This window comes from Branchiostoma lanceolatum, chromosome 3, assembly GCF_035083965.1.
Source record: "Branchiostoma lanceolatum isolate klBraLanc5 chromosome 3, klBraLanc5.hap2, whole genome shotgun sequence".
In the NCBI taxonomy this organism is placed as follows: domain Eukaryota; kingdom Metazoa; phylum Chordata; class Leptocardii; order Amphioxiformes; family Branchiostomatidae; genus Branchiostoma; species Branchiostoma lanceolatum.
The window spans coordinates 17405088-17432522 of record NC_089724.1 but is presented as its reverse complement, the minus strand read 5'-3'; the positions used below and the strand labels follow the sequence as shown (position 1 = coordinate 17432522).

The following is a 27435-nucleotide window of genomic DNA, read 5'->3' as shown; positions in this document are numbered from 1 at the left end:
ATAGTATCTCTTTTTACATATTTGTGAATAGATTTGACAATTGAATGGAATTTCATGAAAATCAATCGCGATTTTTGCTGTTGTCTCCCTCAAATAAAGTGGACTATCCCCAATTTCCCATGATTCCTCATCATTTCTTGTAAACTTGCAGACCGCGGGAGCTTGGGAGGCCTAGTTTGGCCCCTTTAGATTCTGGACCAGTTTTCTTTAATACTTAGAAAAGCGGAAAAAGATGATGTCGTGTGCAACGTAGCTGAATCAAAGGCTAGAAGAGTAAGAGCATTGGCTCTTGTTGAGAATGGCGCGCAGAGGTGGCCGGTGGAGGGGGCGCGGTGCCAGCGGGGCACGCTCGCGGGGTTGCAGGGGTAACTCCGCCGAGGCACGCCACGGCAACTCCCGCGGGATGCCCGTCAGCATCAAACACGAGAAACAAGGTGGATTTTGTGAATTATGTCTGTACTCTTTCATGGTTTGTGCAAATATTCGGTGAAAGAGGCCCTCCTGTTGTCGAAGTAAAGGATCAGACGGTTTGACAGTTGGTTGACGAAAGTTTTGTTTTCCACATGCTCCATCACTTAATATGCAAATTAGAAAGATTTGCATGGAGTTTAGAATGACATAAAGGAGGGTCTGCATGGGGGTCCTGGCAACGCTTTAATTAATGTCTCATTCAGGTATTAGTTCGATTAGCTGTGGGTACCCTAAAAGAAGCCTTACCCAAAAAATAAACATCTGCATTAATGTGTGTTTTATACATCCGTGGGAAATTCCCTTTTAGTTTTAGCCAGCCCAACTTATCTCAAGTGTCAAACTCATGACATGCTGTAGGGCTGTTGTGAATAAGGATTTTACCATGGTCAATACTGACCAACAGAGGCCATGCACACACAAACTGATGAAAGCATGTTTGTAACTGAAGAAATAAGCAGGTAAAGTTTGCGGCCGCACGTGAGGTCGGACGTGCACAGCCCTGCATTTTGAGTGGTGCGGTTGTGTGATTACTTGAAGTTACTGCTGGAAAGTGCCTTCAGTGGGGTCTAGCTAAGTGCAGTTTGTAACTAATGTAAGAGATTGTCTGGGGTAAATGTTCTCAACATGGAATGAATGACATTAGTTCGTTTCTTAGTTATAGCTTCCTTACGAATGCGCCCATGTAAAACACGTATTCTAACATGTAAGCCTATGGGGCGAAAAAACTTAGTAATGAGACCTTAACGGTAAATTCTGGACTCAGAAGTCGACAATGCTTAACATTAAAGCGTAAGTTAAGGACGGATTGCAACGCTTATCAGTAAATTCAGTTACAATTTAAGTTTGTTATTCTTGGTTCAGTACTTTGTTGTATCTTTAACTCGTTGAAAGGTGCGCATCATCTTTTGTTTTTCAGACTGAACTAGCTGTCCTTGCTTTTTATGTAGTTTATTATCTTCTATAGTACTCGGAAAAGATTATGTTTTTGGTTGAGCCAGCTGTTTGGTGGGTCAGTATGTATGTCAAGAGCATAACTCAAGAAACCTTTGATGAATCTTTATGATTTTTGGTAGGTGTGTAGTGGTTGTGCAAAGGAAGGTCAAGTTCAAAAATGGTTAACCTTGCATTTTTCGACAGTACTCCAGCGGACTCTTAATTTTTGTGTGTTTGTACAGTCAAACCTGTATTAGCGGTCACCTTTGCATAGCGGCCACCTGCCCATAGTGGTCACTTTTTGTCGGTCCCTTGGATTTTTCCCATTGACATAAGCATTAAGAATTAGGCTATAGCGGCCACCTGTCCAACGCGGTCGCGGTCAGACGGTTTTCGGTCCCGCGAGTACAGTAACACTGTCGGTAACGGTCACGGCGCGCCGGTAGAAGCCGCATCGCCACCGCAGGCCGGGTTCAAAATCTTCATTTTTTCACGCAGTAATAAAATTTATGTGGACTCAACTGGATAGGATTATAATAAAGAAAACCAGAATGTTTTATCTTTGTTAGAAAATCCGTGGTTTGACGCGAAGTCAAGTATAATTTTCTTCACATGGCTTGCGTTTGTACATCGTGGCAAAATTGACCATTTCTGTGCATTTCGACCGGACAAATCTTACGGCAGCTTTTTGGAAAATACAACCCGCACATGTACCTGATGCGGTTAGTTCGCGAAATGTTTGAATGCCGGCCCAATTTCCGTTTTCCCCGGGAATTCATCCAAAATTGAGCTCAAAACGTGTTTCGCGCGATGTTCAAACTGGCGCTGGATACTCACCAGCATAAAGGTCAACGGAAGACACCACTATAATGAAAGCTCATCTGTGTTGGTAGTAATCATAATACAATGCTAAACTTTCTTCCAACACTAAGGTATTCACGGATCGAATTTTCGACGACCACTGTCGCCTTCTTCAGGATCAATAATGACCAATCACTGCCGAACGTAAACTCGCGAGAGTTAAGGACACGTGACTTTATTGACACGTGTCATTGCGGATACGTGACGTCAGCAATTGGTCAAACGTGCCAGAAAGTTTATAACGCCCACTGTCTCTGTTGAGTGACGGCTGGAGTGCCCTGATGTATATGGCCTCCTTTATACCTCTCATAAAGTAGTCCTGCTCAGTGTCCAGTATTCTGACTTTGTCCAGCGAGACGGTATGGCCCGGAGATTCAATGTGGATGTGTTGAGAGACTTCAGACGAATGCGAGCTGGGGCGTTTGTGTTCAAGGAATCTGGTTCTCAACGAGCGTTCTGTCTCACCGATGTAGAATTCTTAGCAGCATTGGTTCCATCACTTACAACAGTGCCAGATTCCTTGCTGACACTCTGTCACCACTGGTCGGGAAATCGGAACATCATATCGTGAATTCTCAACAGTTTGCAGAACTCATCAAACACCGCAGAGTGGAAGAAGACGAAGAACTCTGCTCCTTTGACGTGGTATCACTGTTCACATCCGTTCCTGTGAACAAAGCCCTGGACATCATCCTGCGAAGACTACAAGAGGACTCCACACTACCACAGCGTTCCACAATGTCACCTACCCAGGTCGTCAATCTATTGAAAGTCTGTTTGGATTGCACATACTTTCTGTACGATGGAAGCTTCTATCAACAGATACATGGGGCAGCTATGGGTTCACCTGTGTCCCCCATAGTATGCAACTTGTACATGGAACACTTAGAACAACTCGCCATATCTACAGCTCCGCACCCTCCCCTCTGGTGGTTCCGGTACGTCGACGACACCCACACCAAACTCAAGAAAGCCCACGCACAGGAATTCATAGACCATCTCAACTCTCTGGACCCCGACATCAAATTCACATCGGAGAAAGAACAAGACAGAACCCTCCCCTTCCTCGACACTCTCACCACGATCCAAGACGACGGTTCACTACGTCTGAGCATCTACCGGAAACCCACTCACACAGACCAATACCTCAACTTCAGATCCAACCATCCTCTGGAACACAAACTTGGGGTCGTGAAGACGTTACTCCACAGAGCTGACACGATCATAACGGATCCACACGACAGAGAGACAGAGAAACAACACATCAAACAGGCACTGAAGGACTGCGGGTACCCTAAGTGGGCCATAGACAAGGCGACCGTCGCACCAAAGCCCCCTCAACAGAACAACAGGAACCCGGGGACAAGAGAGAGGGACAAAGGACGCATCACCCTTCCGTACATCAAGACCGTCTCAGAACCCCTACGCAGAATATTTGCTTCACACGGGATCTCCACCTGCTTCAAACCTACGAACACACTGCGACAGCTTCTCGTGGCGCCGAAGGACAAAACCCCTAGAGAAGAGAAGTGCGGCGTAGTGTACCACATTCCGTGTCAGGGAACCACTAGACAAGGGACTTGCGAAGAATTCTACATCGGTGAGACAGAACGCTCGTTGAGAACCAGATTCCTTGAACACAAACGCCCCAGCTCGCATTCGTCTGAAGTCTCTCAACACATCCACATTGAATCTCCGGGCCATACCGTCTCGCTGGACAAAGTCAGAATACTGGACACTGAGCAGGACTACTTTATGAGAGGTATAAAGGAGGCCATATACATCAGGGCACTCCAGCCGTCACTCAACAGAGACAGTGGGCGTTATAAACTTTCTGGCACGTTTGACCAATTGCTGACGTCACGTATCCGCAATGACACGTGTCAATAAAGTCACGTGTCCTTAACTCTCGCGAGTTTACGTTCGGCAGTGATTGGTCATTATTGATCCTGAAGAAGGCGACAGTGGTCGTCGAAAATTCGATCCGTGAATACCTTAGTGTTGGAAGAAAGTTTAGCATTGTATTAGGAAGACACCACTGTTACGGAGGTATAATATGCTGAATTTATTTTGCTGCAAAGTATCACTGAGGATGATTACTTTACCAAAAGCTTCAGAATAGATTTAAATGATATTAATTTGATGTAAAATTTGGGCTATTGCAATTTTCTGAAAAGAAAAAAAGCCATCAAAAGAGAGACCTTCTTCTGAGTACCCTATTAGCATAATGGTAGAAGCTGATAAACAACAACAGACTAAGGGAAACTGTCGCCGCGATTTTATGTTTGAAAACGGTCGAAAACGAACAATAAGTGGCAACTGAGCAACATGTATTTTGTTCTTAACTAACTAGGTGGCATTTTGCAGCGAAGGACTTTGTTTCATATGATTAAAATTCGTTGGTGACGCGTGTGCCGGCAGCGAAGCAGTCGCGAAGGATCAAGAGTAGGCGATGCTGGTCTGTTCAGACATGAAGCTCGAGCAAGCCATGGGTTTTGGAGTTGGCAGATACAATACTTCTTTTTTTTCAAGCCAATAATAGAAGTAAAAGAACAACAAACGAACTTCTAAAATGTGACTTGTACCTATACAATGTTTACATGTGTACTGTGCGGTGAATAAATGTATCTCAGTTGGTACTGAAAACATGTGTCCCTCGAGGTCAATTAATTGACCTTTTCTCCATAGCGGCCACCTGTACATAGCGGCCAGTTTTCGCCAGTCCCTTGAGTGACCGCTATAGACAGGTTTGACTGTATGTAGGTAAAAAAGTGAATCCTCGTGATTTTTTGTAGGTGTGTAGATATTGTGGAAACGGAGGTCAAGTTCAAAATTGGTTCCCCTGACATTTTCCTTCAGTACTGCAGCGGGCTTTGTGTGGATGTGAATTTGTATGTGGACAACATAACTCCAGAAGCTGTTTATGGTTCTGTATGATATTAAGTGAATTGGTAGGTTTTACAGAATGGAAAGTCAAGTTCGATAATGGGCCTTCTAGCGGATACCTAAGGTACTGCAGCGGAGCTTCAAAATTTTGGAGCATTTTTTCTGAAAGTGCTATGGTCATGATTTTTATGTGGTAGATAGCTCATGCCACAGGAATTAAGTTGTGTAAGTTTGGGCCCCCTAGCGTCTTGTTTGGAACTGCAGTGGGTGTTTTTGTTTTGACCTTCAGACATGAATAACTTGAGAAGGGGTCGACAGATCGTCGTGAAGTTTGGTATATAGAGAGCTCAGATGGTGCTTATCACAATCAATGACTAATTATGCAAATTAGGAGCTAATCTGCATAATTAGTACGGATAGTTTGGAAATCCACTCCATTGTATAATGGGGCATGTGACAGTGTTCCCGAAACAGGTCAACAGAGGGCCTTGGCTAAAAGCAGTGTTTCCGCCAGAGGGGCGTCTTCCCGTCAAATGACGGCCTTGTGTCGCTTTGGACGGCCTGAACTTAGACAGAGGCCGTCCTCTTTTAAAAAAAAGACAAACTAAATGCCGAGAAATCGGGAAAAAAAATACGAGAGGTCGGCATAATTTCTTTGTTTTTCTTTGTTACTGCGGGCGTGGGGACGCTCTATATCGTTGGACATTCACACTCTTTTGTTTGTTGCTATTGTTATGCTTGCGAAGAATCGATGTCGGTGCCTTTGGCATACGGTGATCTCATTAAAAACCCGTTTTTCAAGACTCAATCGAAGAAAGTCATCGAAGAAAACAAGGAAAAACGTAAACAAAACAAGAATTTCGCCCGTGCACTTCAGCCTCTACGTCGTGATTTGCCGCGGTTCGCCTTCATTTCTGGCCGTATTCGACACAATATATATTCCTTTGAATATTTTTCCGTGAAAATTCTCTGTATGTACCGTAGATAAATTCGTATTTTCGCTATGAATTCACATAAGTCATGACGCTCGCTCGAGTCCCGGGCCGTCCGCCATGTTTTTAAGCTCATTGATATGCAAGGTTCTGAGCGCTGATTGGTCTGCGTCACAAAACCTGTGCTCTGATTGGTTGACGGCAAGATGTCACGTGACCACAGGGCGGGAGATCCCCATTACACTTCAGGCGTTTCTGGTCAATATAGATCGCATTTTGTGACGACTTGAAGCAGTATAGTAGCGACCTTCGTAACAAATTGATTTGGAAAAATTAACAAAGTCTTTTCTGATCACAACATTCAGTTACTTTTCCAAGTCAATTAATTTTCGCGGTACGGTCAATTTATTTTCGCGGTACGGTCAATTTATTTTCGCGGTACGGTCAGTTGATTTTCGCGGTACGGTCAATTAATTTTCGCGGTAGTGCCCTCCCCAAGTGGACGGCCTCTCAGTCGCGGTCTGGCGGAAACACTGGCTAAAAGTGTAAATAAACAGATGGGGCACATAAATAAACAGATGGGGCAGTCTGCTTTCCAAGCAGATGTGTGGGTCCGGTTGGTTTTTATCGTGTTCAGTTTCGGCATTTTTTGTCCAACACACGGTTGGAGACATAACGCAAAGGGGACAAAATAGAAAGCATGACAAAACACCTAAAAACATGTCAAAAACCAACCGGACCCACTCTTTTGCTCAGAGAGTATACTGCATCAAAACTGCACCACTGCTAGGTATTACCTAGCACCATATGGAAAAGTCACATGTACTATGTACTATGCAAAATGTGAATGATATGGAATAAAGATTTATTCTATTCATACATATTGACTGTACCATTTAATTACGACTTTCAATTTTTTTGATGACCAGTTATAACATATATCAGCACACTATACACATATAAAACCAGTAAATTCAGGATGTCAGTCCATAGGCCCCCTAATTAACATATTAATGAAGAATGATGCTGAGTTTGAAATGGCGCCCTGGGCGTGATATAGACTTGTGAATCAGAATAACCTGTACCACCGAATGATTTTTATCCCTATCTAGACTGGACTCATTCCCCCCCCCCATCATAACTTTCAAACGGTATGATGTATGATCAAGTTTGCAGGGGGTGATAACACTGATAAGCATGTAAATATTAATCACTCTCCACAATAAGCCTTGATTATTTGGCGAAGATAATGTGTTCGTGAAACTCTAGTTACCTTCGCCGAGAAGGTTATGCAGAGGGTAGCGTTTGTCTGTTTGTCTGTTTGTTTGTTTGTTTGTAGTGGCACAGCAGAACTCGAGAATGCCTTGATGGATTGTTTTGGTATGTTGGTAGGTTTTGATGAGTCCTAAAAACGATGAGATTTTGGGCCCCCTAGCGGCTTCTTACGGTACTGCAGCGGAACTTCCTGTTTTGATAACTCGTGTTCCGGACATGCTATGGAACTTATTTTTGAGTGGTAGATAGATCTTTGGACAGAGAGTAAGTGGTGTGGGTTTAGGCCCCCTAGCGGCTTTTTTGGAACTGCAGGAGCAGGTTTTGCGTCTGACTTTGAAAGGGAATAACTCAAGAAGGGCTTGATGGATGGTAATGATTTTTGGTAGGTAGATAGCTTGAGTGATGATGTCCATGATTAGACACTTCTTATGCAAATCAGTATCTAATTTGCATAATTAATGAGGAAAGTTTATACATCCGCCAAATTCCACGATAGGACTCTGAAACATGTGACATATGTAACTGAGGAAGAGAGAAATATTAATTGATATGAACTATACAAATGAAGACCTCATTTGCATAATTAATGAGAAAATACTATAACAAGATGGCCTTGATGGATGGTCATCATTGTTGGTATGTGGATAGCTTGTGTGATGCTTAGTATGATAGGACAATAATTATGCAAATCAGATTCTAATTTGCATAATTAATAAGGCAACTTTAAAAATCCACTTTGTTCCATGATATGACTATTCAAATTGTAACTGAGGAAGAGAGGACTGTTAATAGATAGAAAATATGCAAATGTGGGCCTAATTTGCATACTTAATGAGTAACTTGTATTATTCCACACTGGCAAATGACGGCAATTTCATACATTTAATATTTTTTTTGTGGCTTCGGGAAGTTATGTGAATGTTAACATCGTTGAATCAAATTATGTTAATAAGGGCCTCTTTTGCATAATTGATGATAAATATTAGCATAAGCGTAGGCTCATAATTGGTAAGCTGATACTTTGGACATGTTATATTTTACGACAATCAACTGGTATGATTTATTATTGATGAGAAACACTCCTAATACGTCAGTCATAAAGGTTAAAATCCTTTGGCGAAGGTATGAGGTCGTGGAACTCTAGTTGTTTATCATTTGTGCTTATCTGTATTTATATGATATTTTCTTGAATAAAAAAAAACAAAAACCAGTAAATTCAGGATGTCAGTCCATAGGCCCCCTAATTAACATATTAATGAAGAATGATGCTGAGTTTGAAATGGCGCCCTGGGCGTGATATAGACTTGTGAATCAGAATAAATTAAGATAACATCATTACATTTGATCACATACAATCAGTTTGCACTTTGCAGTAAGAATAGTTAGGCCATCACCTTTGACCTTTCACCCTGTAGATGACAGCTATGATGTCAAAGTGAAGTCATTTGAGGAGATCATGACAGAAAAGAAACTGAGACGGCTTGGCCAGCAGACAGCTGCGGGGAGCTCTGCAACACCCGGTGCACCTGCAGACGTCAGTGAGACATGCAGCACACCAGGTTTCAGGGTCTTTCTATCTGAGAGCTTGTGACACAATGTGTAGAAGTTCGGAACAAGATATTCCAGTATTTGATGTGAATCTTATTGTGTAGGAAAATAATGATAATCATAATGTCACACACAAGAGCCTGATGAAAAGATTCTACTAATTCAGTGCTTGAACTGTTGAAGGACTTTGTCTGTTTTCTGCAATATTTAGTTCATAATGACAAGCCCGTTTTCTTTTAGCTTGTCTAACTGCAAATTGCCATTCTTGCTATCTGTCCAGCTCTGTAGTTGTTAATAAGTAGACCAACATATCCTGGCGTTATGTATCTACCACAGGTTTATTACATAATGTATGAACTTGTTTGTCATTTTGGATTTGTTTTGGTGACAATACAGGCCGTGCCAGGGACAGCCCTGTTCCCAGTGTCCGCAGTACTGTATCAGATCCTGGGGGAACAGTGGTGTTCAACAATAATACAGGTAAGTTGTTAGTGATGACAATTGACTTGCCAGAGTAATATTTATAATGAATGACTTCCTGTACTGTCAATCAAATTAGTTAGTAACATGTAGTATCAGTAGATAAATCTTCTTTGTATTCCTTAGTTCTACTTTTTTTGAGGATGTAAGTATAGGTAATTGAACTTCCCCTCCAGTTTGTCAGTTGTTTTATTTGTTGAATGATTGTGTTGATTGTTGAGTTATGGATTAAAGTACTCCCCCCCCCCAAAGAAAACAATGTTGGTGTTGTAATTTCATTCGAAGTTTTTGTGGTCTTACTGAAAATGGTGAACTGTTACATCACCAAGGTTCAGTAACTTTTTGTTTTACTTCCAGGCAATAGTAACAGAACACAGGAACCATGGACTACCAGGGAGTCATCAACCCCAGTCCGACCTCTTTATTCCATGCTGAAAAGTTCATCTTCTTCTCCTGGTGTTCAGTTTGGTACACCAATCGTATTCCTGGACCGCTTGTCGCGGACTCAGGAAGCTGAGTTGTCAAAAGTTGGGGTGATAAGGACACCCTCTAACTCACCTTCCCCAAACAGGGGATCACCTTTTGCTGAGAAAATGCCTAAAAGTAAGAAAGCCAGGAAAGGAGGGAAAACAGCAAAAACAAAAGCTTACCAAGGAACCTCCAGGGAAGAATCTGCAGAGTCATTAGGTGTTTCAGGAATGGAAAGAAAGGATGGAGGTTCTTTGGATAAATTTGGTGACTCCAGTGGACTCCTTGGGCTACGTAATCTGCTAAAGGGCAGCACAAATCAAAGACCAGGAGACTGTATGACAGTGCAAGGTGAAGTTCAAGCAGGACCTGTTGATGGGCTGTTCTCTCCTGTTGCAAGTCAGACAGTGGCTCAAAAACCCTCAGAGGGAAGTCCCTACAGGTTACCTCAGCAGCAAGAAATTGTAATTGAAAGTTCTGGGGATGAAAGTGACAGAAAGATGAATATGTTGGGACATTCCAGTAAAGGAAGAAAGAAGAAAAGGCAAAGAAAGAAGATTGGAGGACAGCAGTGCTCTTCCTTGGATCTTGCCTGCATAAAGAAGGAATCAAATGAAGATTCCAATTGTATGTTGTACCCAAACCTTTCTCCGCTTCCAAACCTTTTGACATTTCCTTATAGGAACAACACGAAGGACTCAGACATACCGGAGATCTTTAGAAATGGCCCCTTGATTGCGGCTTCTTCTGAGACACACCAAGATGCAGAACAGTCTTCTTCGCCTGTTGAGGAGCAGCCTGGTACATCAGGTAGCCGTAATGTCTGGGATGCCTTTGCTATGACCAGTTCCAACACTGCTGAGTCGAGACAGTCTTTTGCTGAATTTAAAGATGTTCCCAAGACTGCTCCCACAGTTCCATCAGTTTCAGACCACCCTAAGCAAACTGAATCTTCAGTTGACACTTGCGATGTGACCAAAGTGTCCAGGGCATCATCTCCAGACAGTGACACCTATTCCGTGCTTATGCAGAGTGTGCAGGAAATGTCCCAGCTAGACAAAGAACATCATATGTCCACATATGGATTGGAGGATGACATCTCCCATAGCAACTTCTTGGAAGCCACAGGTACAAACAACTGTCCCAGTCTGAATCGGCCTGCTTCAGTTGAGCCTGAATATAGCTGTAATGAACTGCTGAATGGACCACCCATGCTGTCCATGTCAACGCCCTCCTTTCAACAGGATTGCATCATTCCCGAGACCTCCAGTACCCCCAGCTGCAGCATGTCTTCTACTATGCTCTTTCCTGCCATTCAGTTGGAACCATCAGAGGCCGGTGTACAGAAGAACATAGAGCTTTCCCCTCCCACCTTGTTGCCTTACTCTGTAGCACTAAAAACCTCCCCCCTTCACCTAAGTGGTTATGATCACAACACAGCTAGCAGTCTTGACCCTGGTGATACTGAACACGTCTCAGAAGACAAGTTATCGCAGGAAAGTGAAGAAACAAGCAGAGATGAGACATCAGTGACAGGGGACGGCACAAAACAGGACCTAACAGACATTGAGAAAAACAACAAGCCGCTTGAAGTAGACATGTTATTGTCAACCTTTCAAACACTTGTGATGCCTGTGAATAGTGCTGAACTGCAGATGGAGAAGACATTGCAGGTGGAGAATAAGAATTGTCCCACCTCCCAAATTGCAGATGGTGAAGAAAATAAGTTGTTGCAAACTGGCCATGAAATTCCTACAGAGACAACTTCTCAGCTTGAAATTTTAGTTGAGGCAAAAGAGGCAACAATTCCAGCTCCAACACCCGTGAAAGCTAAAAGAGAACAGAAATTACCACTAGTCCGACGTCAATCGGCAAGGCTGAGACACAAGTCTGGACGGGGCACACAAGTAGATCATGAGTCAGAAAGTGTGGGACAAAACTCGTCAGGGACAGGACAAAACTCACCACGAGTGGGGAAGAACTCACCATGTGTGCAGAAGAACTCACCACGTGTGGGGAAAAATGCACCAAGTATGGAACCGAACTCACCATGTGTGGAACCGAACTCACCACGTGTGGAACCGAACTCACCACATGTGGAACCGAACTCACCATGCACGGAACCGAACTCACCACATGTGGAACCGAACTCACCACGTGTGGAACCGGTGGAACCAAACTCTCCACCTGTTGAACCGAACTCACCATGTGTGGAACCGAACTCACCACGTGTGGAACCGAACTCACCAAGTGTGGAACTGAACTCACCACGTGTGGAACCGAACTCACCACGTGTGGAACCGAACTCACCACATGTTGAACCGAACTCACCACGTGTGGAACCGAACTCACCATGTGTGGAACCGAACTCACCACGCGTGGAACCGAACTCACTAAATGTGGAACCGAACTCACCACATGTGGAACTGAACTCACCACATGTGGAACTGAACTCACCATGCGTCGAACCAAACTCACCATCTGTTGAACTGGACTCACCACGTGTGAAACCGAACTCACCACGTGTGGGAAAGAACTCACCACGTGTGGGGAAGAACGCACCACGTGTGGGGAGGAACTCACTGCGTGTGAGGAGGAACTCACCACGTGTGGGGAAGAGCGCACCACGTGTGGAACCGGACTCACCACGTGTGGAACCGAACTCACCACGTGTGGAACTGAACTCACCAGGTGTGGAACCGAACTCACCACATGTGGAACTGAACTCACCAGACGTGGGATCGAACTCACCGCCTGTGGAACTGAACTCACCAGACGTGGGACTGAACTCATCACGTGTGGGACAGGTAAGAAAAAGAACACCACGTGTGAGAAAGACTGCGTCACAGGGAGGAAAGAACTCCCCAGAGGTAGGGCAAAGCTCAAAACATCTTGGAAAGAAACCACAACTGCAAGAACATGACTTATCCCGGCTGGAAACGAACTCACAACGACTGGCACAGACCTTGCCACAGCTTGGAGATAACCTACCTCAAATGGGAGATAACTTACCACAGTTGGTACAGAATGCACCACAGGTGGATCAGAACAGAGGTCCTGTCATCACGCCTGATCCAAATGCCCCAGTCCCACAGGAAGACCAGAGCATATCATTGGGTTTGCTGTCACTACCTAGAAATTCTCTGTCTACAGAGGCTGAAGCTTCAAAGGAGGGACATGCATCATTTCAAAGTCCCCATAGCAAACGGTTGACAAGGGCAGGCAAGAGGAAACAAAATTCACCCAAAACACCAAAGAAAGCACACAAGTCACACTCTCCCAACCCAGAAACATTATCTCTCTGTCTAGCTCAGTTGACACCACTTAATTCCAGAGGTAAAGATAATGATATAGGAGACATTCACTCTGACAAAAAAGTTTCTACATCAGATGGAGTTCAGAAAAGTGATGCAGAGAAGGAAGAGGCTGCCACTGGTAGCCTTTATGTTTTCAGTGATACAACAAGTGGCTTGGCCAGTAAGGCAGGAAGTACAAGCAGCAGTGCAGAGGTTGAACACTCTCCATCTGAAAATGTTGTGTTCAGAACCCCATCAACGCCCAGCAGACATGGCAGTCCATCAGGAATCGCCATTACGTCCACCCCTGCATATTCCAGGAAGAACCAGCTTGTTCCTTTCGACACTAAGGCACCCTCACTCAGTCCCATTGTATGCAGTTCATCAACATTTACTCAATCAACCGAACCGAAAGCCACTTGTGGATTGAGGCCACGCAATGGCGGCAACCTGAGACTGGTTTCCTTAGCAACGCCACCAAGAAACAGTGGAACAAGTCTGTCAGCTTGTAGTCCATTTTTGGACTCAACATTGCCACTGTCCTCTCCTTTCAGGACACCTGAGGCTGGTTGGGTGGGCAGACAAGATACAGCCAACAGCTCTCGCGACACAAGAGACAGTGCTGAAAAGACAGGATCATTCAGCCGGTCGTACATCACTGTGGATACCACAACCTGCATCACAACAATGCCTGACAGTGAAGGTGAAGAGGGGGATGCTGCAGCAACTCCTGAGTCTACTTCTGCAAGAAAGGTGCAGTTGAGCATGCTGGGTGATCTCCAGGTGAAGTTGAAGGGGACAAAGAGAGAGGTGAAGAGGACGAGCATGCTGTCCCCACCTGCGCAGAAGTCGTGGGTTTCCCTAGCAACTGGTGGCCCTGTGCTGCAGGGGATGGCCGCGTCGCGGAAAAGTCCTGTAGGTAAGGGAAGTTCAAATCATCACAGAAGGCTGTGTAGATTTAGATTATTTCAGCTATGGTAAGTGCAGTACACATAGAGCAGTGTCAGGAATTTTCTCTGTTAAAAGTTTTTGGACAGTACTACAATTTCAAAAATCATGGAAAGTAACAAAAAGCAGTGGACCATGCTAGAAAATCATGAAAATTAATGGAACTACGGACAGTGGTGGTGGCTATTCAATTGTGTCTGTGACAAAAAAGCAACCCAGGTGCCTTGGTAGAAGAAGTGACCATGATGTGAAAGACTTTAAATTTGACCCTCTCATTTTGCAGGATGCAGTGATAACGATGATGCCATCTCACTGTTTGTAAGCAGAGACGAGGTTTCCGGCCTCCTTGTTGATGATGATGACATTGACAATGAAACATCCAGGTGAGCCTTGGTTTCTGAAGTCATTAAGATACTAAAAGTTAAAAAAGAGCGTAATGATTTGTAGACTGGAACAATCAAAGGCTCTAGTGCAGTGTAGCAAATTTTTTATTCCTCTCACAAAAAGAACTCACTATAGTATAAAAAGGCTCCGATTTAACTTAAATTCTTTTGTCTTTGTGGTATTCAGGGATGCCCAGTGGGACAACAGCCCTGCATCTAAAAACAACAGGCTTCCCAGTATTCAGCAAGCACACCGGCAGAAGCCCTCTCCTGTTATCAATAACCCAGAAGACAGGCCCAGTACCTCCCTGGACCTGCAGGATACAGCAGACACCCGGGTGCACCGAACACAAGGAGGGCTGATTGTCAAGCTCCCGCAGAGAATGATGATGAAGAGGAAGGGGATAGCCATGGACCGCGGGGGTGCCACAGGACCCGAGGAGACTGTAGGGCCTGCCAGTCCCAAGCGACTCAGGACTGTTGTCAGGTTAGGACTCTTGGCTGTCTGGCAATGGACTGACATGAGTTGACCTTTTTTTTCAAAAACTTAATTCTGTATTTGCCTCCTGATGTTGATCTAACAAGTTTAGCCTCAGCATTCTATGTTTCTGATGTAAGGATATTAATAGATTGGATATTGATAGATTGGGCACGAGGGTTAACATGTGCCTTTTCTGATATTCCAGCACCGGGGAAGATGACAAACCTGAAGAGATGGGGAGAAACACTGTCAGGGGAGATGAGCAGTACATAGGACAGCAGGACAGGTGAGTTCACAGTGCTAACAAGCAGTAGATACAGGCAGGGGTATGAGCAGCAGACAGGACAGCAGAACAATTGAGCTCACTTAAACCAAGCTAATGTTTGCCAAAGGTCCGATGGCATTTGTGGGCTTGGTTTTCAACAATGCCTTTTGGTTTTTCCAGGAAACGTGTCAAGAGAAATCTGCCGCTGCCCCCCCATTACTGCCGACAACATTTCCTGACAGAGCGAGGCTGCCAGTATGTGTACACTCCAATTGGCTGTAGGTACCACCACAGGCTGTCCAGTAAGACGGTAAGTACAGCAGCAAGTGTACTTGACCTACATGTACCATAGGCTTCTGGTATGTGCAGACAGGTTAGTAATGTGGTATTGCTAACATCTATATGTTCCTGCAGATGGCGCTAGATTTGATAGATTACATATCAGCGGATGGTCGGCCTGTTCCCGTAACCGTGTTCAGCGACTACATCCGTCTCCTAATCCAGGCTGGTGACACCGCACAAGCCGTGGAAACATTCAAGAAATTGAGCGAACACCCGAGGTAAGAATGCATCTGTTGGGTATGAATTAGCAGCAAGATTAGTGACCAGCCATTCTGTTCATTGAGATTGAGATTGGATGATTCAAACACACTTGTAGCGTTAATCTCCGCTTCTCTCCTCAAAAGGCAGCACTTACTTGGTAATACAGACGAAGCCACTCAATTGCACCTCAGATAAACGCACCTTCCATTTAATTGCACCGAATCCCAATATACAAAACCGGTTCCCATACACTGCATTGTCAGCGACTCCGCATATCTGCACCGCGCATGGTCACCAATGCCGGATAACTGCACCAATCTTTTTCAAAAATCCTTGACAAGTTAACTGAAAGGGTGCGCTAAAATCGGCAAACGCGGTACAAATGAGCCGATACCTGCCGGTGTAAAGGCGCAATACCGCCAATATGTTTAAAACTGTTTTGAGTAACAAAACAAGGCGGTCTCCATTGGCAGTTACCTTGATAGGAATCTGTGGGAGGTCCCGGATGGGTCACCCGTAATCAGTAACCAAGTTTTAGTTTCAATTCGTAGTTTCATGGCGGTACATGATTTACATAAATCGACAACTGCACCCTACGTAATGTAACACAGAAACTGTTATCCCATGATTGGCATGACGATGTTTCAGAATACCTCCCCTGTAACATTACGTGTGTTCTAATGCAGTAGATCGCATGGAAAAATGAAACAATGCAAAATCAAAACAGGTTCGTAGTCATTTCTTTATTTAATAACTGAATAATTTCGTCTGTTTTCTTTGTGCTAGTGTTTCTGACTAACAATACACGCCCTCGCCCATGGTGGTGCGGTCCAGCTGGGCATTTCGCATAATTGCACCAGCCGGATAATTGCACCAAAAACGCTGACAAATGGGTGGTGCAGTTAAGCGGATTCTACTGTACCTTATTCTTAAAGAAAAAGGGAAAGATAAGCATCATAGGACTGGTAAATTGATCCCGCAAGTTGTAGTTTGTGATGACAAAGTTTAGGGATAGAACATATCATTATATTGTACCTCACTGTATGATATATAGCATGTGTCTTATTCAATAAACATTAACTTGGCATGACGTATCTTTTGCCACTGTAGGAACCCTAATGACCTCGCTTTCATCGTGGATGAACTGACTGATAACCTTTTAAGCATGCAGTGCTGGGGTCATCTGCAAGAGGTCCTTCTTCTTGTTCTGCAGAAGGGCATCATGGTTAGCTTCATTTAGCTCAATTTGTTTGCTTACACTTGACATGTATAAAAATTCCCTTAAATCTATTGAGATTTAATTTCATGAGATTTTATCATTAATTCACGATGTTTTGGTACACACTGTTAAATTTGGCAAGGAAGGTGTTCCCTTAGATTTCAGCCCTGAGAAGTGACTTTCAGCACTAAAGATCGACATTTTTTAAAGAGTATGGTTGAAAGTAATAATGAGTCAATGTTGATGGTTTTTGTAGGTTGTAAGCATGATGAAACAAGGCAAAAAAAGCTCACAGTCTGTAGATAGTCGAGTATTGAAACTTTGTAATTTTAGGCCTTATCCACGACTGCCTTTTTTTGACCAACACATGAAAATGTTTGTTTTCATTTAATTGACAGCCCAATGACAATGTGCTGTCTGAGCTGATTCAGCATCATGGAGACAACAACAACGTCTTGGCCATCAGGCAGCTCATGGATCAGGTCAGAGAGGTCAAAGGGCATGGGGAGGTCAAACTTGTTTTACCAATAGTGAGCGATTTTACAAATGCATGGGTTGAATAATCTTCATTGTGATTTAGTTCTCCTCTTGAAGGAGTCATACAAATCTGGCAGTCATTATGATATAGTGGTGTCCATTTAACTTGATAGCAGGGGAAAATTGTACATTTCACCTACATGTATATGTAAATTAGACTTCGGAAAGATGTATCATTCTGTTTCCTCCTTCATGTGCTGCTGGCTTTCTGTTCAATACTCCCCATGTGATCTTTGAGAGTTAGCAGTTATCATTGTAAGGAGGGCTACAGTTCCTACCATTGTAAGAAGTGTTACAGTTCTTGACCTCCTTGTAGTCTGAGTTCCCGTTCTTTTGCAGTATGATGAGTATGGCGTACGGCCGGGAGATGCTGTGCTGGTGCTGGTGGACAACTGCCTGGCCAGGCCAGACCGCCCTCCGTCACGGGAAAGTCTGACTAGTGAGGAGGACGTTGACGAGAGGCACCACAGGCACAGACACTTCAGTCGTGTCCAGCCTGAGCGCATGGACATCTCCGTGGAAACAGGGAATGATGACCCTCTGACTGGGAATCAGGACAAGCCTGGTCAATCGCTGTGGCCTGAACAGATGACCGGGATGCAGGGTACACTATTTGAACCTAGTCGTCCTCAGATCCCCCTGCCCCTGGAGGTTGGGAACCCCCCGCCCCTGGGCATTGTTAACCCACAGCCAAGTTTTACCATGGAGAGTTTCATACGGCGTTTCCAGGTGAGTTCTGACTCCTGTTCTGTCCTTGTCAATAGGAATACTAGTACAAACATGTACATGTATATTCATATCTACAGTCTGTTTCATTAACTTCATACAGTGTTTCCAGCTGTTTTGTCATTGTTGATAGGAATATATTCATTTTTACAGTCTGTTTCATTTACTTAATACTCTGATAAAGACAGGAGACTCAGCAGTACAGCTGAGTTACCAATGCTGATGGAGGATAGTGACGATCGGCGTAAGGCAGTCCAAGCTTCCCAAGACAAGTGTGCAATAGATGATGTCCTCAATGACCACTTCATACAAGTAGTGATTGTTTATAAGGAAGTTAGAAAACACAGATTCAACCTGTTGACATGAAGCTGGTTAGTCTCAAACAAAAGACTTGTACATCATTAGAACGAAAGTTGAATCCTCAATTTCAAGTCTTGCTTTATGTTCTGTCTAGCTTTTGGCAAGGTCAAGGTTCTCTTTGGAGGAACTTGGCAAGCAGTTGGGGAAGTTATACACCAGCCTAAAAACCACAGTCGGTAGTGTGGACAGCACGAACATGAAGGTGTTACAGGCCCTGTGTGATGCAGTCAGCTCTCAAGAATGCTTTTCCGAGGTGTTTCATGCCATGTTGAAAACGTTGGGTCACTCAGGTAGGGCTGCTCTTACAATTGTCTGTAAACTTGGTTTCATGTACAAAATGCTTGAATTTTTAAAAAATGCCTTCAAGCATGAACAGTCAAAGTTTTTTTGACCCTTCTCATCTACTGGTGCAAAGATAAAATAGTGTGGCATTTCATTGCTTGCATGAATTTTGTAATGAGAGATTGCCGGGGCTGTTTCTTTGTCTGACAAATCAGAATCAATGTTGTTATAGATGTTGTTCATAAAGTCGTTTGTACAGTCTAACTCCTAAAAGCTATGAATGGCTGTATGAGCCTTTATGTCAAATCTGGCCATGGTCCATGTACTTTTATCGCACAGGCTTCCATCGAATAATTGAAACGTGCTTAGCTTGGCGTGCAACACATGTTCTGGTGTATTCTGTTCATGGTGTATCCTGCATCACCCTCGGTCCCAGCCTTTGAGCGATCTGACCCACCTTGGGTGATTCGGAATGCACACAATGTAGTAGTCTTTATCTATCCCGCATGATATACGCATACACTGTAACATGGCACTCATGTGTCATCTCCACAGGAGAGGACGATGATATCACCTTACACCAAGAGGACGTTGTCCCACTCGGACGTGTCGCTGTGTCATTGCTCCTGAGAGCAAGGCGCAGGGGAGCATGGGAACAAGGTAGGGATGCTGACCGAACAGCCATGTGTGGTGTTGATATTGCCATGAATGGTTGGGTTTTTGACTAAATTTTTTTTACTGCCGACATTTCTAAAAAAGGCTGTCAATCCAACAAACCCTGTGAAAGAAATTTTTCTTCTAGCTCACTTGAGGAATGGTCGAATGTTGTAACATATATTTACAGCACAACAAATTGCAGAATTGTAGCTGGAAACATAATGAATTGAACACATTCTCAACTGATGTTATTTTCCACAGGTTTTTATATGCTGTACCTCATGCACCAACATAGCATGTTGTACGATGAGTTGCCTGGCCTTAGCGATGTTTGGAGCGAGGAGGACCGATGGCAGGTGTCCAATGCAGCGCTGCAAATGTGCCTGAAGTCAGACAACGTTGGGTCAGCCCTGGAGGTGTTGAAGGGTAGAGGTAAGGAGAGACTGTCTGAAGGTAGAAAAGAATATCATGTTTTAGAGAGTGATAAAGTTGACATTTAAAAAAAAAAAGTGGAGGATGGAGAGACTCATTCCAGTCTTTCCCTGTTCCAGACGACAATTGGCTGTGTCCTCCTGAGTCTCTTGGATCCGTCTTTGAAGAACGGCGCCATCTTCTCCAGGAGATCCTGACTGCCGTGACTCTTACAACGGAGAATGCCGAGGATTATTTCACCCTGATGGACATCATTAAAGGTACAATTTCTGCAACCGACACAAAGGATGCTATAGTCTGACCACCAACAGTTCTTGTTTGGTTTGTGTACTGGATAATTATATTATTTGATAGTGTATGTGTGTGCTTAGGTTCTTGCCTCAGGAACAGCTGGGAACAAGTGATTAGAAATTGGTAAATGAAATGAGTTCTTGATCATATTGTATGACCTTGAGAAAGGATCTGCTAGAGGGCACTTTTAGCGCAATCGGTGTCAATATGTGGAGTGAAATAGGCTGCCTACATTGTGCTGTATTTATTTCTATGATAACATGTTTATGCATAGTTATAGTCCATATTGATTTAGGAAGGTTTTCAATAATCAAATGTTGTACTGTCTAATCAGTATATTTTGGATTTTTATTTCATTCTTTGATTCTTGCAGGCATGGGAGTTAATTTGGCCCAGCAGTGGATGGAAATCTTAAAACAGAATTTGTCAGATGAAACGGTGAACTTGGTGGCGCTTGTTTCAGAGCAGATGATGCGGAGAGGATTGCTGAATGTTAAGATTAAGACTAATGAACAAGATGACATGCCAGCAATTATATCCTCGCTGGTTGATATCCTTGGACGGAATGGGCTGGAGGACGAGGCACGGAAGGTCTTCCTACATGGCTGTCTGCAAGGGATGTACAAGATCCCTCTGTATCCTGAGGACGGAAAGCTTTGGGACCTGTATGTTCCCTCTGACCTGACGGCCATAGAAATGCAGCTTTACGTGGAGCGTCACTTCCAGTTTCTGAGTCACGATCTGATGAAGGGAAAGTTTGAAGGAAACCACCTCACGATAACACTCACTGCCCAGCAGGCAGATGCAGAAGGTCGCACAAGATTGAACAAGGCCCTGCAGGAGGGCTTCGGGTTTAAACATGGTGTAGAGTTCATCGGCCAATTGGTCCGAGGTTGCTTTACTGTGGTCATGTACTTCTGTTCCATCTTGGACTGGCTACAGCGTACAGATATCGTGGTTGACGGGAGCACATCCGCCCTGTCGGACTACGAGCTGGAGGATGATTCCTCAGTGCAACCGTCGCGTCCTCCCAGTCAGTGTAGCGTGGACACGCACTTCACGTCTCTAACCAATGTGGTGAACAGAAATGAAGGGAACAACGAAGATGAAGAGGACAACGGCTCTGCAGCAAACTCCTGCAACCCCGATGTACTAAACTTTCTGGATTCTGTGGAAACCCAAAGACAGCAGAATGAGAGAACAGGTGTCAGAGGCCAGGCAGCTGACACGTTTCCCTTCATGGCCACAAATGGTCAAGCAAATCCTGCACAGCAGATCAGGCTTCATAGCAGTTTGCCACAGCCCCAGCAACACATCTCAAATTCTGCAGTATATGTCAGAGCAGAAAACAGAGAAGGGCCAAACAGAAGCCAAGGCTTCCACCAGCATCGCAATGTGTCCAGACCTGCTCATAACACCATGCAGCAATTTGGCAGTCATGGTAGTCAACTGCCGGCACAAGCCCATGATAGGAGAGGTGCACAGCCCATACCCAAGCTCCACAGTATCCCACAATCGTCCAGTTCTATACTTGGGGAATACTACAATCCCCACCAGAATTCCATACTTGGAGAGTACCGCAAACCTCTCCAAGGTCCCCTGCAAGACTTCCACAGGGTGAGCCTTCCTGGAGCGCAACCCCAGCGTCCTCATCCCCCGCCACAGCAGCACCCTGCTCCACCTCCTCCACTGTTTCCTGTTGGAAGAGCCATGCCACATGTCAGTCGCAGAGACGGTGCAGCAGGATATACGTGTGAGGGTCAACTTCAGGGTGGCAGAAATGACATCAACAATCCAGTAGGATCTCACATGGGTCCACAGCAGGGTCACAGAAATGCTTTGAACAGTGCAGCAGGATTTCGCATGGGTCCACAGCAAAGTCTCAGAAATTCCACAAACAGTTCAGCAGGATTTTGCATGGGTCCACAGAAGGGTCACCGGAATGACATCACCAGTGTAGCAGGGCTTTTCAAGGGGCCACAGCAGGGTGTCAGGTACCAGGGGCCGACCCAGCCTAGTTACGCAAGAAGAGATGGCAGCAACTGGAGACAGGATGTTGGGAGAATTTGGGATACGCCACCCCCTCCTCCTCCCCCCCCTCCTCCTCCTCCTCGTCCCCTTAAACCTCCCCCTCTACTCCCCTCGCATCAGGCATACTTCCCAGGAATGGCCTCGCCCCCGAAGAGTTTCAAGACAGTGTCTCGTCCCCAGCAAGGGACAATTGACATTTTCATTCGCCAAATACGGGAGGAGATTGAGAGCCGCGTGAGGACGTTTGGACAAATAGACGAGGTAAGGGCAAGAAAAAGAAAGAAAATGGAAAAATGCCGGGTCAGATTCAGGTCATAAGCGTGGTTGTTACTACTGCCATACACTGGGTTCTTTTCAGGTCATTAACCCCTAACATTCTTCCATTTTAAAGGTTCTTTAGGTGTTTTTTGATGCTGGCTTTTGTGTTGTTTCTTGTATTGTAGATTGTCCATCATCCTGAAGTTTTCTCTGGGTCTTTTTTCAATATTCCTTCTCGCATTTTGTTCCCTACAGACTAGTTATGGAGGTAGGACACTGCAAACTGATTCCTTGTCTTTGTCTATTTTTCTGTAGGCATGCCATTTTTCATATCATACCAAATAGCATTGTCTTACAGGCAGTGGTAAAAGTTGTCAGAATTCTTGTGTGGGGTGGGAGAGTACAGATTGCAGTGGCATGCTGGTGTATATTGATGAGGAGGTTACTTCAGGCTTAGTTGCATGTCTGTGTTGAAATTCCAGAATTTGTGATTTTTCCTCCAAATAATCTATAATTTTTTACCAGAGTTTCTATTACCTACTCTGCACTCTCATCTTTTTTTGCTTTTCAATCCTTTCTTTGCTAATTTGATGACAGTTGAACTTTCTGATAGCTCTTTCATTTCCAAACCTTTTGCTGCGTAGGAGTTTCCCTGCATCTGCCTATAGAAAATTAATTTGTCAAAAATGTGGTCAACTTTTAATGATATCTTCTCCCCTATTCTGTTGCATATTGAGTCTTGTTTCCATTGTTCCTCTTTTGAAAGTCTTCTCACCTTTATTTAAGTATAGCCAGCCATGTCCTTGAAATTCCTTTCCTTGCAAAGAGACTAACTTTTATCTTTGTGAGCTGAAGCGACAGAAAGAGAGCTAGAGTCTTTGATGTGGTGTCTTGATCAAATGTCTGTAGATAACGCAAAGTTCATGCCTTAAAGACACCACTTTTAGTATCTTTGAAACGCCACAAAGTTTTGACAAGACTAGGAGACTTCATAGGAGAAGTTCATGATTATGTTTTGTCTTTTCTATTTCTTAAGTTAGCTGAGGGTTGTGGTCAATCCCTTATCACTCTGTTTCTAGGGGAAATTTCTTGGTCTGTGCAACTTTCTTCTCAAAGTTGTGTCTGACATTATCTTTAAAAGTCGTTCTGTTTTGCATCTGATGAATCGTTGATATGCTGGGTTTGGCAAGACTTGAAACCCATCACACATTGTTACAATGTCAGATCTTGCCCAGTTGGCTCATGTTGCTCAGTTGCTGTACTAACTTTTTATGTATGTATGCACAAATGAAGACACATGGCTGGGCTTTGACAATCCTTAGAAATGACCTTTTGGGGCCATAAATTGTCCCAAAGTGGTATTATGAGTAATGCTCGGTGTGTTGCTAGCTTGTGTGAATATTTACCGTCAGTGGAGGCAACTGTACTGCTTTAAACCCAGCCAGATGTTGGGCTCCATGTGAAGTGATATGAACATGTTGTTCCCATGTTGTTAAAGGAATATGTCTCGACTCTGGGATGCCGCCTTTTGGATGGGTTTCTTCAGAAAGAGGGGCAGGCCTTGTTGAGGAGGCCACAGTTCAACTTGGAGTTGAAGAGGCGTATCTCAAAATTTGTGGACTGCAACTATCATCAGGAGTATGCACGCTTATGGATGAAATAGCTGTGCATCTGCCAGTCAGCTTTTTCAAAGACCAAATGTATATTCCAGCCAGTAAGGAAGGAACTTTTGCAGGACTCCAATGATGTACTTCAAGCATCGTATGAAGGAGTTCTGTGAAATGAACAAGTCATGTGACACCCAAAGATGTTTCCAAGTTCTGATGAACATTCTCTTTCAATCTCTTCTGAGCTGGTGCTATCTTCTCTCTTTCCAAATTATGCTACTGACTCTAAGGAAGAACCCAACATGCATAATACCATACTGTCTTGGCAGACATTGGGAAGTTCTTTGATACATGGAATGGTGGCTTATGTCATCTAAGTCAATAACCTCAATAGAAAAACTGAAAAGGAGCATGTTACAACCACAACGATGATGGTTTAAAAGGATGACTTACATCTGGTCCAACTTGTGTGTGTTTTGGTCAAGAGGCAAAGCTTGTAGATGGAAAAGACTATCATATTACAGCTATTAGGATACTGTTGACAGGACAAAGTTGTCTTGCCTGACCTTTGGTTGAATTAAGAAGCTAATCGAGTTTAGGAAGTATGTATTAAGAGGTCAGACAGAGGTCATGAGAAAGGACACATCAACTCTGTAGTTTAACAAGCTGCAGAATTTGATTTTCATACATTCATTTCATTGTCTTCGAGTTAAAGGACCAACAGCCTGCAAACTGTGCTACTTTGAGTTCTTCATGAGCACATAGCAGTATGTCTTAAATGTAAGCAGAGGATTGTGGAAACTTATTTCGTAAAGGAATGGTGCTACAGAAACGTTTCATACATGTTAGGTTTAACATTTTTGCTACATTAGTTTATTTTTATATGGTTACGAAGAAGAGAGTGTGATAGAGCCTACACATGACATTTTGTTAACTTGAAGAAACTTCATGTTTGGGGAATGGCGTACATATGAGTGATGAAAATCACATGAGGGGCAGCAATATCCAATATTTGGATATTTTAACCCCAATATAGTTAACAAGGTCTGGTGCTGAATGGGTTGGTCAATAAGGCAGTGACATCACACTGGCCCAACAAGCATGTGACATCACGGGACCATATGGGCTTTCAGTCAGAATTGCATAGTAAATGGAGAAAACACTGGACAATTTGAGAGATATAGCACAAAAAGGTGGCTAATCTTCCATTTGTTACATCTCCTAATACTCAAACCAAGGGCTCATTGGCCAATACATTGCTACCCGTTATATATGTTTCTAATGCCATAAGCAAGCTCATGTTGCCCCATGACGTAACAAGTTCAAAGCGGTTGATATAGCCTTGATGGTCCCATGACCCATTCTCAACAATTTGCTCTGAACCTGCTAGATGATTTACCCAGTCCCAGTTTGAGGTTTAAATTTGAATTTGCTGTTTTGCAGTCTTATTCAAAATGTTAAAGTGAAAAACCGCCACAATGCCTTTTGTACACGAGCTTCTGGTGTGTGTTCAAAGGCAGGGCAAACCCAGACTCTCCTCAGCCTACTAATGGAGCTGTCTCTTTTGTTTCATTCACGTTATTTATATTCAGACATGGATATGGATACATTTCAAACAACACTTCACCCCAAAATCTAACTGTTGTAGGATGTTGTTAGAAAGTATTTGTGCAGCACGAATATCATGATATTTTTTGTACTCTATATTTTGTTATTTACTATCTATATACTAGTAATTAGATAGCGTTAAGTTAGTTTTTTTTAATACGTTGGTTAAAATTGGATGAGAAGTTTTGTGAAACATGAGAAAAGGTATGTAGTTTGCAAGGCCACACTTGTATTTCCAAGCAGCTAATATTAACACAAGCGTTAGACCATCTTAAGAAATGTAGCCTTCCTGAGCAGCGGCATTTTTTTGGAAGGAGCGCTGATTCGAGATTTTCAATATGGGCTTAGGTTCTCCTGGGAAAGGGTGTTATGCCCTCCTCAACTGGGACCAAAACTCCCTTTCCCGGCACAGAGAGCCTTAGCCCATGTTGAAAATCTTGAATACGCGCTCCCTCCAAAAATAACGCCGCCGCTCAGGAAGTCTGCTAAGGAGGCTATTAGAAATGAGTGTACAAATGTCATCACACCCTAAATACCTGAAGTCATGGTTGATAATTAAAACAAAAAAAAGTCGACTCATGGACATTGGTGGTCTCCTGACTCATTGAGTTTCTTGAGTTTGTAATCAGGGTTGATAGTAATTTACGTGTTGATAGTGTTGCATCAGAAGTTATGATAATGGGTTTCTATTCAACAGTATTTCAAAACCCAAGGGCTGAATTAGAGCCTGGCATAGTGAGAACCAATGACGGAACCAACAGTCAAGAGGCCAGTGCCTTAAGCATATTGGGTGGTACTACTACTTTAGGGAAGAAAATGAAAGGTTTACTCTATGATTTCAGACCAAACCATGCCCTGGTGCCATTGGTAGCTGAGGTTCTTGTTATGTATGCTCTCATTTACGCTTCCGACTATAGGCTCGTTCTCAGAGAAATGGACAAAATGTCCATTTAGGTTCGAAAAATAGAACTCATTTCAGGCACACCTACCTTCATTTTTGTACAAACGTCTCCATTAACAATCTCAAAGAAATGACAGCTTGATTAAAAAGACGTTCGTCGCCTAACATAAACGTTCAGTCTTTTCCACGACAGGTGTAAATTGTAAAACGTCATAAAATGTATTGTTTTATACGTTCATCTAAATGTCACAACCGTTACTTTGGCGACAACCATGAACCACTTTGTACAGCGTACAACAACAGTTGCAGGAGCGATCTGACTTGATCTGTCAGAGGGCCAGAGAATTATTGTTACTTTTTAGGCCGTTTTAAATTTTTCATCCATGCTGGGTTTTTTAATGGAATCCCACACATGCCTATAATTTGTTCCATCAACCAACGCTAATGTTGTGGTGCTTTTTGAAGAAAGAAATAATGCTCATATGTCGTAAAAATGCAGCATTTTGCACATCTCAAATGCAAAGCTCGAGAACGAGCCTATAACTTAGTTCTGTGCCCCTCAACTATACTGTATATATAGTACACGCGGCACAGAAAGGAATTTTGACAATTTGTAAAGTAAGACATCTGCCCTGGTCTTAAAGGTCATCTGTCTGCAGAACTGCTCAGTAATAGACTGCCCTACAAAATCCATTGAGAATTTACTAATGGCCAGGTATGTGTGTTTTACCATTATCTAACTTAGAATCGACCGTT

The 27435-nt window shown here is 43.6% G+C and overlaps 1 protein-coding gene across 2 annotated transcripts; it reads left to right on the top strand.

Annotated features, from left to right (window-relative positions):
- Positions 1-145: 145 nt before the first annotated feature.
- On the top strand, positions 146-26361 carry LOC136430707 (uncharacterized). Of its 2 annotated transcripts, none has more exons than XM_066421521.1 (18): positions 146-434; positions 8774-8917; positions 9303-9386; positions 9744-14069; positions 14382-14481; positions 14669-14968; positions 15168-15248; positions 15408-15537; positions 15642-15787; positions 16881-16995; positions 17388-17471; positions 17866-18255; positions 18707-18902; positions 19450-19554; positions 19813-19983; positions 20103-20243; positions 20648-22566; positions 24062-26361. In XM_066421521.1, exons 1-18 carry the CDS (start codon positions 299-301, stop codon positions 24224-24226), a joined length of 8733 nt encoding a protein of 2910 aa, XP_066277618.1. In that variant the 5' UTR covers positions 146-298; the 3' UTR covers positions 24227-26361. The 2 variants fall into 2 exon arrangements, with proteins under 2 accessions (XP_066277618.1, XP_066277617.1); XM_066421520.1 differs by having other exon boundaries at positions 17388-17498.
- The last annotated feature ends 1074 nt before the right edge of the window (positions 26362-27435 follow it).